The 12,038-nt window shown below is 36.8% G+C and overlaps 1 protein-coding gene across 3 annotated transcripts in view; it reads left to right on the top strand.

Annotated features, from left to right (window-relative positions):
• Positions 1–12,038, top strand: part of hectd3 (HECT domain containing E3 ubiquitin protein ligase 3) — a 34,926-nt gene that overhangs the window by 8,386 nt on the left and 14,502 nt on the right. For all 3 annotated transcript variants that reach the window (NM_001079029.1, XM_012961326.3, XM_012961325.3), the window contains 9 exon segments: positions 249–341; positions 596–731; positions 3,366–3,481; positions 3,836–3,949; positions 4,308–4,390; positions 5,492–5,657; positions 6,074–6,155; positions 7,624–7,806; positions 9,705–9,757. In NM_001079029.1, the coding sequence (NP_001072497.1) occupies positions 249–341; positions 596–731; positions 3,366–3,481; positions 3,836–3,949; positions 4,308–4,390; positions 5,492–5,657; positions 6,074–6,155; positions 7,624–7,806; positions 9,705–9,757 (1,026 nt within the window).

The raw sequence follows: 12,038 nt of genomic DNA, 5'->3' as shown, positions 1-12,038 counted from the left end.
TTACTACTGAATAAAAAGCAAAATAATTAAAAAAAACTCAAACATTAAACATGAGAACCAATTGCAAAGTGTCTCAGAATATCGCTATCTACATCATAAAAAAAGTTAAATTCACCTTTAAATTAAGTTACTACCATACATGCTGTACTTATACACTGGTTATTGTCTATGCATGTTTCTTTAAATAAAAAAAAAAGTACTACTTTATGTTGTTATTCACGTGAAACCATGTGCTTTTTCCATTTTAGGTGGGAGAAGGTTGTTGATGCAACTTATTCTATGCACTTAGGGGCCAAACCTAAAATCATTAAGCCAGATGAAGAGGCAGTTCAAAAACTGCGGTAAGAAATCACCACTTATCTCAGTCATTAATATCCAGGATGCTTCTTTCTCAGGGGGCCATACACCATGCAGGTGTGCCTTGTAATCCTTTTAACAAATCCTGACATCCTGTTTACCCTACAAGGGATATTTTAGACTTCCTTCCTTTTAACATTCCTTTTCACTGTTAATGTAAAATGCTCATATAAGTTGAGGTGAAAGCCAGTACTGAGACATTGATACGAATATCATGTTAACTTTTCCCAATTTGCAGCTTCCTTCCTCCATCTTGGACCTATGAATGTGATGAAGATCTGGTGCACTTTCTTTTTGAGCACGTTGTAAAGCAAGATGAGAGCTTAGGAAGTGTGAAGCAGTATGTAGAAAGCATCAGTGTGTCCTCTGCTACGGTATTAGTAATGCTTATCTTGAAATTATTCTTATATTCTGCATTCTTGCAAGCTGTTAAATTGGGTGTCTGATTTGCTTACACCGTTATATAGTGATAGACAGATGTGACACACTACTACACACTGTGAATCCCAGTTGTAATAGTGACCAGTCATGCTTAAAGAAACACAAACTGTCACCTTCTGGTATTTCCATGGTATTTGGCATATCACTGGTATTTAGGTTATAATTTGGCTAAAAAGAAGTAGATCATTTCTGCCTGCTCTTCAAACAAATGGTGATATCCGCTCCCCTAGCTGAAGGCTCAGGGCGGTGCACCTAAACCACTTTCTCCCTGTGGTGAGTTGTTGGCATATTTTATAATCGAGGAAGAATTTGGCCCCTTATAATTTCTTACACTGGACAGTAATGGATATTTACCCATGCTGTTTGTTTTCTTGTATGGTTCCAACCTGAACTCATATACAGTGGTGTGAAAAACTATTTGCATGTTTGTCACACTTAAATGTTTCTGATCATCAAAAACCGTTAACTATTAGTCAAAGATAACATAATTGAACACAAAATGCAGTTTTTAAATGAAGGTTTACGTTATTAAGGGAGAAAAAAAACTCCAAATCTACATGGCCCTGTGTGAAAAAGTGATTGCCCCCCTTGTTAAAAAATAACTTAACTGTGGTTTATCACACCTGAGTTCAATTTCTGTAGTCACCCCCAGGCCTGATTACTGCCACACCTGTTTCAATCAAGAAATCACTTAAATAGGAGCTACCTGACACAGAAGTAGACCAAAAGCACCTCAAAAGCTAGATCCAAAGAAATTCAGGAACAAATGAGAACAAAAGTAATTGAGATCTATCAGTCTGGTAAAGGTTATAAAGCCATTTCTAAAGCTTTGGGACTCCAGCGAACCACAGTGAGAGCCATTATCCACAAATGGCAAAAACATGGAACAGTGGTGAACCTTCCCAGGAGTGGCCGGCCGACCAAAATTACCCCAAGAGAGCAGAGACAACTCATCCGAGAGGCCACAAAAGACCCAGGACAACATCTAAAGAACTGCAGGCCTCACTTGCCTCAATTAAGGTCAGTGTTCACGACTCCACCATAAGAAAGAGACTGGGCAAAAACGGCCTGCATGGCAGATTTCCATGGCGTAAACCACTTTTAAGCAAAAAGAACATTATGGCTCGTCTCAATTTTGCTAAAAAACATCTCAATGATTGCCAAGACTTTTGGGAAAATACCTTGTGGACCGACGAGACAAAAGTTGAACTTTTTGGAAGGTGCGTGTCCTGTTACATCTGGCGTAAAAATAACACAGCATTTCAGAAAAAGAACATCATACCAACAGTAAAATATGGTGGTGGTAGTGTGATGGTCTGGGGTTGTTTTGCTGCTTCGGGACCTGGAAGGCTTGCTGTGATAGATGGAACCATGAATTCTACTGTCTACCAAAAAATCCTGAAGGAGAATGTCCGGCCATCTGTTCGTCAACTCAAGCTGAAGCGATCTTGGGTGCTGCAGCAGGACAATGACCCAAAACACACCAGCAAATCCACCTCTGAATGGCTGAAGAAAAACAAAATGAAGACTTTGGAGTGGCCTAGTCAAAGTCCTGACCTGAATCCTATTGAGATGTTGTGGCATGACCTTAAAAAGGCGGTTCATGCTAGAAAACCCTCAAATAAAGCTGAATTACATCAATTCTGCAAAGATGAGTGGGCCAAAATTCCTCCAGAGCGCTGTAAAGACTCGTTGCAAGTTATCGCAAACGCTTGATTGCAGTTATTGCTGCTAAGGGTGGCCCAACCAGTTATTAGGTTCAGGGGGCAATTACTTTTTCACACAGGGCCATGTAGGTTTGGATTTTTTTTCTCCCTAAATAATAAAAACCCTCATTTAAAAACTGCATTTTGTGTTTACTTGTGTTATCTTTGACTAATAGTTAAATGTGTTTGATGATCAGAAACATTTTGTGTGACAAACATGCAAAAGAATAAGAAATCAGGAAGGGGGCAAATAGTTTTTCACACCACTGTAAGTCATATAAAGATGAATTTTATTTTTTTAGTTAGAACTAAACTTTCTAATGAAAATATGTAATGGTTCTGAATTCAAAATCATAACCTGTATATAATCTAAATGTAATTTTATAGCTAGAATGCTCAACCTGTTCTGCATGAGTTTAGCAAATGTTATTGGATGTACTTTTTGCCTACTATTTTAATTAGAGAATGTCTATGATTTCTGTTCTTTGTTGCAGTAAACCACACAGAACAGTAAACTTTCAAGTACTTTTGTTTTACATTTGATCCCACCTTCTGGCAGGATACAAAGGCAGTTCATTCCTATTTATTTAAATGTTAACTTGCAACCAAAACTGTTTGTAATAAAATAAAATTGCTGTCTAAGCAACTTTCCATTTAATATTCATTAAAAAAATTCAGTTATTTGTAAATGTAATGCTTATTGAAAACAGTATTTGTTTGGCTGTATATATTCTTTGCAATGCTGGGTTTAAGTCCTAAAACAATGTAGCAGAAGCCATCTGATTAAAAGACCTGGAGGAGAACTAATACGCTTTGCATTAAGTGCCAAAGCTTAAGTGTCTGATATCTTTCTAATAACAGGTGGAAAACAACTTGTCGTGTTTGACAGATGGTTACCATGACACATATTGGGAGAGCGATGGCTCCCACGGTGAGCACTGGATCCAACTACACATGAAAGAAGGCACCATTGTCAAGTAGGGAACTGTATTAATACTAATTGCTTTACCTGTACATTATGTTGGAACCCAAATGACCTCCCATAAGTTGGAAACTAAATTTTCTGGTGTTTAAATTAAAAAGCTGTTAGTTTAATCTTGAGTGGCATTGCTCCCATTGATTCACTGTGAATATATAGCCAGGATCTTTAGAACTTTGTGTAAGGACAGAAAAGTGTTATGGTTAGCCCGATTCAATGGGGGGTGGGGTACACACAATATACCAGTCACTAATAAAATAATTTAAGTTAGAATGTTGGCAGAAGCTTAAAGGGCCTCATTACTGAAAGAGAGGCCCATATGGTATGACAGTGCTATAATTCACACCTACAGGAGACTCCTGATAACTGTGGACTCTACAGATGAATCGTACATGCCCAAAGGGATTGTGGTATATGGAGGTGAGAGAGATGCCCTGAAAAAAATCAACGAAGTCTCCTTAGACGAGTAAGTGTTTTTCATTTATGCACATTGTATGTCTGTTTTGTCAGATGGCTTCTCAGAGCATACAACCAGTGTCCCATCTAACTTCTTGACTGCGTGCGCAAAACAATTCTTATTATTATTTCATAATAAGTTATCAACAGAATAAGGGTGAAGACACACGGAGCTACTAGTAGCAGCAACTTGTCATGGCTACAAAAAAAAGCCAATGCTGATCATTTACTGCTAAATGTCTCTATGTGTGTTTTAGCAATTCTTAGTATTGTATATGACAGGGTATTTTAGTAGCTGTGACAAGTAGCTGCTACTAGTAGCTCTGTGTGTATTCATCCTAATACAGTGGCTTCTTTCTTTCTCCTAGAAACCTGATTGGAGATGTTTGTATCCTGGAAGATATGACCACTCACCTACCAATCATTGAGATCAAAATCACACAGTGTCTGGGTTAGTGTTCTTCATATCAGATCATATGCTGAATGCAGATACTTTAGTTGTATTAGTAAAAATATGTAGAAGATACCTTCTAAAAGTGATTCATCGATCTTTCAGTGGGTTTAGCAAGCCTAATTTTAAAAACCCCAATGCTCTGAAGTACGCAGTGCAGTGGTTTCATCATTTACTAAGCACTGCTGCAGTGGCGCCACCCAAACTTTCATTATTTAGGTATAGCGTCTTGGTTATTTTTGCTGCAAATATTTTACTAAGAAGATAAGACTAAGGGGCACATTTACTAATCCACAAACGTCCGAAAAGCGTCCAAATGCGTTTTTTCGTAATGATCGGTATTTTGCGATTTTTTTCGTAAATTGTCGCGACTTTTTCGTAGCCATTACGACTTGCTCGTAAATTGTAGCGACTTTTTCGTAGCCGTCGCGCCGAGTACGAAAGTTTCGGAATCATTCAAGCTTCAGTATCGTGACCTTGAGCCAGGTTGGAGCTGCAGAGTGCCATTGAGTCCTATGGGAGGCTTCCAAAATCATGCAAAGTCGCAAAGGTTTGCCCGCTGTTTACGAGCGCTCAATACGAAAAAGTCGTGACAATATACGAAAAATCGCAAAATGTTCGTTTCCAATCCGATTTTTTCCCATCCGGGATTCGGATTCGTGGATTAGTAAATCAGCCCCTAAGATTCTAGACCTATTAGAGAATTAATTAAATGCATAATGCTGTAGACTATAGGGCTCGTTAATTGCTCCAACTGCAATTTCAAGAATCTACACCATTCATTAAAGGTATTTGCACCCAAAGCTGCTCTGTACCTCCTCATGTTGAGAATTGTGTTCAAGTACACCTATTTACACTAGGGAAATCTGTATCTATCACCAATAGACACAGCATAATTACACTTAAAGAATCACATGCAGATGTCATTTTGATAGGGAGCATCAAAAATTCCATAATCTCTACTTTGAAAAATGTCATCACAAACTTTGCATCAAAGCCCAAGCACAGCTGTGTACATTTTGGTGCATGATGGAATTATGGTAAAAACACTGAATTGTTGGTAAAAATATGGTGACTTGTGCTATTTTTTTTAAACTTCAGATGAAGGAATTGATGTCCGGATCAGAGGGCTCAAGATTAAATCTTCAAAAAGGCGTGATTTAGGCCTCACTGCTGATCTTTTCCAGCCAAACAACTTAGTTCGGTATCCACGCTTGGAGGCCATTGAGCCAGATGTGCTTTATCATAGAGCTGTGGTAGTCCAGAGGTGAGATCAGTCTCTTTTGCTTTCTCAGAGTGATGTGGTGGAATTATTAAAGAAAAGAGTAGCAATCTGGAGTAAACAGTATGCAAAACCAATTATTCTGAGTGAAAATCTCAAACACCAATGACATAGTCTCTTTTGTAAGAAAGCTTTTGGTAAAATATATCACATTTAAATTAAATGATATATTTTAGAGTCCTTTGGGGGTTAATTAAAACTAGGGATCAGGGTAAGATTTGTTCAAAATTAGCATATTTTTGTTGGCAAGCTCCCTTTTATGCATATTTGAATTTTCATACCCCCAAGAGAAATAATGTAATTTCGGTTTTACTAAATTAGGTTGTAAATGACCACAAGAAGATGTCAGTTTGTAATTAGTTGTGTTTGAGTTCATAAAATTAGTTTTTAATTTTTTTCAGGTTTGTTAAGTTGCTGGATAATGTGCTAAATCACATGGTACCGGCCTGGGATCACAGCATTGGCACATTCAATCAGCTAAAGGTAAGATTATCTTGAAAACAGTGTATTTAAAGTGTCTCCAGTGAACAGAAGAGTATTTTACAAGAAGGGGAGCCGTGCACAGTTCTTTAGTTCTGTTATAGCTGATAAAGTGACATTTGCTGTAGAGATGTATTGGTACTATATTTTTTACATTTAAAGGGGTTGTTTTAAATTTTAGTATGATGCTGGAAGTATTTTTTTAGTCCCTAAATGGACTAAAGAGATGAAGGAGCCGTGGTTTTTTATTGTAAGAGAATTGCAAGGCATTTTTGGCATAGTAGAGCAGCTGAAGGTAACACAGTATGGCATGATGGTTAAGTCCCACATCTTCTACCACTCCCAACAGTTAAACAATTGGTGATAAGATCTGCGGGAAATTTAGGTTATCCAAAATAGAGTGTACTATGTCTCTCCAGAAGCACTGCACTTGCTGAGCAGTTTGAAAACACATGCGTATACCAGCCAGTTTCACGTTCACACTTTATACAAGTATCAGAAATATGAGGATATATCTTAAATTGTCTATATAGTGTGAGATAAACCCGGGTCAGAAATTTAATTTGTATATATCTATCCTTTATTGATATTGTTAAGTCTGGAATCTGCTTTAAATCAGTTTCCCATAACTCCTCATTGAGGTCTGAAATATCCCTCTTCTATTTCCCTAATACTTCAAGTGGTTTTGGGTTAGCCTGCCATAAAATTGTATAAAACCAAGATAGAGGATAGTGAATTTCCTTAGTGGATTTTTTTATTTACATACGCGTTAACCTTAATTATGAGTTTGATGTTTTACTTAAGATTTGAAAAAATCTTTTTTCTATTGTGAAAAATCTTTAATATTGTATAGTTTGCATTAAAATTAATATAATTGGAATAAGGCCATATTAGGAGATAGTGGCACTAAATGGTGGTCTGATTGACAGTTTATAGCGAGGCCACAACTTTAAATAGTGGTACCTAATGATATTACAATGTATAGTACAAGGGTGTCCTTTTAAAAAAGATTTTTTAAGAATAAAAAATTGAAATATATGATTTTACAAAATGATTATGCTGTTTAAGTGTGGCCAATGGACAGTAAGCAATAAAAGTTTCTACTTTTTGTGATTTTGACGGATTTTGACGTATTTGTAAAAGCTATAAAACCCTGTTAATGTATTTGTAAAATGTTTGGTATGCAGGGAGTGGTGTCTCCCCTTAATTAATAATGGGTTTAATGATGGGTGGGGCAACTTTGTGCTTAAAAATTTGCTTTGGGTATGAAACGTGTAAGGCTGCATTTTGTGGGGATTGTATGTTTTTAATATGGATTTTTTAATAAAAATGTGATTTTTTTCTTTTGAATTATTGTGTTGAGTTAGGGATACCTTTGGATATTGCCACTCCCAGTTCAGGCATGTTATACAGACCCAACATGCTATAAGTATGATCTCTCATTATTTTAATGCTCTGTTCCCTTGTGTAGCACATCAAACAGTTCCTGCTGCTATCCAAATGCAGATCTTCACTTATTACTCAGTGTCTAAAGGATTCAGAAACCATGAAACCCGACTTCATGCCCTGTTTATATATTAACCGTAGGATTGCAGTGGAGCATCGGGACAATCCTTCATTGGACCCTTCATACAAGAAGACTGTTTTCAGTCAGGTAAAAAAGATTAGTACATTTTACAGAAATGTTAAAATTAAGGGGGGTCAATAGCATATCTTTTACTTGCAACTAAAATATATTTTACTCAAAGCCTGAAGCTGTAATGATCTGCCATGATAATGCTGTATTGCATTACATGGTAGGAACGTCATCTGGTAAAAACCATGAAGCCCTTGGAGCAATCCCCTGGCTAAACTTAGGGGCAGATTTATCAACATTCTGATTTAAGTGGTTTTACAAACTACAAGACAACTTCCATTGCCTTCTACATGACCTAGACAGCTTTTAGATGGCAACATTTTTTATTAGTGTTTTTTTGTGATTTTTACACTTAATAAATCACAAAAAAATCACTTAATAAATCACAAAAATCATGAAAAAATGAATACAAAGGTTAATATATACCCCTCTTAGTTAAATAAAAGTAAATAGAAGAATCAGATGAATAAGTGGTTCATAAATAACTTATAGAAGCACTTAAAAAAAACACTAATAATCCTGATAGTTTGTAGTCTTATTTATAACCATGGAGTAAATAAAAAAAAAAAACATAAAACAAAAATGTATTTGGAAGAACAAGACTATAAAACAACTTGAAAAGCTGCTCAGGTAAATAAAACTACCTCGTCTTTTCTAAAAAGACCTGCTGCCCTTACATTACCCAGTATACCTAGGGGCACATTTACTAATCCACGAAATGCTCCGAAGGCGTCCAAATGCGTTTTTTCGTAATGATCGGTATCTTTGCGACTTTTTCGTTGCCGTCGCGACTTTTTCGTATTTCCCCCCGAATTTTCGGCAACTTACCGAAATTTTCGGATTGAACGAAAGAACGTTCGTTGCATAACGAACGTTCTTTCGTGCGCAAGTGCACTGATCGAGCCCATGCAGACATGCACTGAAGGATCAAAGTCAGAAAGGTTTTCCCGGCATTTCCGATCGTTCAATACGAAAAATTCGACGGTGACGAAAAAGTTCCGAAATTTTCGTTTCCAATACGAATTTTCGCCGTTCGGGATTCGGATTCGTGGATTAGTAAATGTGCCCCCTAGTGTGGTGGTGCCTTCTTGTGGTGTTCCATTCACTCTCTCTGTGTTACTACTTTTCATTACATTAGTAGACTTTTGCCCATGCAAATATATGGATGCACTTAGAATAGGTGCAGAATTTGCTGCATTGTTTCTGTCTCCGTGTGGAAAATGTTGTAGTTGCAGCCTGTTTATGAGAGAATGACTGCAAGTTTTCTACAGTTCCAGCGCTTTGTTTGAGTGGGTTATTATAAAGTTCACAACAGCCTAGGATGCCCCTTTGGTACTAAAAGCACAGGCAACCTAGTAGTGGCACCAGTCCACCCTTCTATACAGTCTAATACACTGGATATAAAGTCTACACACCCCTGCAAAATGGCAGAGTTTTGTGTAATAAAAAAAGAAACCAAGATAAATCCTTTCAGAACGTATTCCACCTTTTAGCAAAATTGCAATCTATACAAAAGTTGAAAACAAATCAGAAACAGTTTAGTGGAAAAAAGAAATCATACAAAACACTGGTTGCATTAGTGTACACACTCCCTAAACTAATACTTGTTTGAAGCACCTTTTGATTTTATTACAGTCTTTTTGGATAAGAGTACTGGGAAGTAGGAACTAAATTAAATTTACCAACTTGTCCAGAGTTGGACAAGATAGGTGCATCCAGTGCGTCAGTATACATTTCCTAGTGTATAGTAGCAGAAAAAGTGTTCTAGTGGCAGCTTTGAGTGAATAATTGGGCAGTACCCTAGTACCAGTGATAATCAGCATTTAGTTTATTACACTTTGGACAGTGTACAGGTTTTTTGTTTTTTTTTAATAAATGTTACTTTAAAATTCATGTTTCTCTATTTTACCTTTCAGGTATATGAAGGCCTAAAGCTTACAGATAAATCAGAGAAACCACTGGATTACAGGTATTTATAAACAGTTATAACCACTGTTGAGTAGTTACACTGGTTACAAGAGCTCCTGAAATATGTAAAGGGTGTTTGGCATAGCTTTCTGTGTGGAACAAAGTGGAACTGCTCAGTAAAATATATCAGAGCATAATAAATCTGTCCCTCTGTGTTTTTTCTTTTGTTTCTTTTCCTTGTCAGCACTAGTAAGCTAAACACTCTGTGGGAATATGGTATAACTAAAATCAAATTTTTACTAGTATAGTGCAGTGTATTATACATAGTTGTATAAGTAGAAGGATGCTCTTTTGGTTGTCTTTAGACCAAGACTTATAATGCATTTGTCAAGACTTCTGCCATTCTTCCATTCCATGTAACAATTATATTTACATTATTATTATTGCTATTCTTACATGTAGTTGTAATGCACCAACATATTTATGCCTCTGTACGATTGATGGTGAACCACTCTCTATAGCCTCCACTTCTCCAACCATATACAAACAGTACCATGCAGACAGTCCCATATCACATATAATTTAGTCAGCTGCATACAGTGCAGACACACAAGGATTAATGTATTCATATTTCTTGATATATCAGTCTTGTAAGTACGGGTACTGTTAAAAATTAGTTTGATAGAAGTGATAAACAAAAATTAAAATTTTTTTAATCTATCTATAATTGAATCTTTAAAAATGATGTTTATATATCTAGCTAGCAAACACTAGTTTTGAGGCACCTAGAACCCCAAAATTGCTTCCCCCACCAGAGGTGTGAGTTAAAAGAGTCTACACTTTGGCTGGGGAAACAATAGTTTGACATGCATGTGCATAATAAGTGAGGCTCCCCTATGAGCCTTGATTTGGTCATATTAAATAATGAGTATTTGGCTACACAGTAACATAGTAAGTTAGGTTGAAAAAAGACATCCATCCATCAAGTTCAACCTTAATGCCTATATGTAGCCTGCCTAATTGCTATTGATTCAGAGGAAGGCAAAAAACCCCACCTGAAGCCTCTCTAATTTGCTGCAGAAGGGGAAAAGAATCCTTCCTAACTCCAAGATGGCAACTGGACCGGTCCCTGGATCAACTTGTACTAACAACTATCTCCCATAACCCTGTATTCCCTCACTTACTAAAAAGCCATCCAACCCCTTCTTGAAGCTATATAATGTATCAGTCAGTAGGACTGGTTCAGTGAGGGAATTCCACAACTTCACAGCTCTGACAGTAAAAAATCCTTTCCGAATATTTAGACGGAACATCCCTTCTTCTAAACGGAGTGGGTGACCTTGTGTAAGTTGGAAGGACCTACTGGTAAATAAGAGAGATTATTATATGATCCCCTTATATATTTATACATAGTTATCATATCACATCTTAAGCGCCTAGATTTAAATGGGCAGTGTTATTACTGGGTTTTCTTTCAGATGTTAGTTAAACTAGCCCTCACAGCATTCTTCTCTATCACTTCTACCAGGGGCATAAGAGTGGCAGTAGAGTGTCTATAGAAGAAGCAGACCCTGCAGTCCGTGCCCCCCCCACTGCTTATGACTGGCAGGGTCTGCTTCCTCCTGTAGTTACACCAGTGACTGCCACATAAATTAAAATATGTTAGAGCAGTCTGCCGTCATAGATTTCTTAAAGAAACAGTAACTCCAAAAAATGTAAGTGTATAAAAGTAATTACAACATAGTGTACTGTTGCATTGCACTGGTACAACTGGTGTGTTTGCCTCTGAAGGACTACTATAGTTTATATAAATAAAGCTGCTGTGTAGCCACGGGGCAGCCTTTTTTCCTTTTTCCAGCTGGAATGGTTGCCCCCATGGATACACAAGTGCTAATTTATATAAACTATAGTAGTGTTACTGTAACACACAGTTTATACAAGTGCAGAGCAACAGTACATTATATTTTAATTACTTAAAACACTTTCTTGGTGTTACTATTCCATTAAATCTAACCTGAATGAGTCAATGGAAAATAAGATATAGGTAAGAGAAACATAGGTGATGTGTTTGTAGACGTTTTGTTGGTACCCATGACTGGTACAGCCAGGGACCATTGTAGGCCTTGGGTATAAGAAGTAGGCATGACGACAATAAAGGTGATGAATCTTTGATCTCCTAACTTTACTCCAACTGATAATTTTGAGGAGTACAAGCATCAGAAAAACCTAATGCAAATCTGCTTGGTAGAATGGGCCTAAATTTTTTTTATTTTATACTGCTAGTGTAAAACAATGTCACATTTAAAAAAATAAGTATCTGTACTTTGAAATAATAATATTAA

Source organism: Xenopus tropicalis, chromosome 4, assembly GCF_000004195.4.
Source record: "Xenopus tropicalis strain Nigerian chromosome 4, UCB_Xtro_10.0, whole genome shotgun sequence".
Taxonomy (NCBI): Eukaryota; Metazoa; Chordata; class Amphibia; order Anura; family Pipidae; genus Xenopus; species Xenopus tropicalis.
Note: the sequence above shows the minus strand (reverse complement) of the source record. Positions and strands in the feature narration are given on the sequence as shown.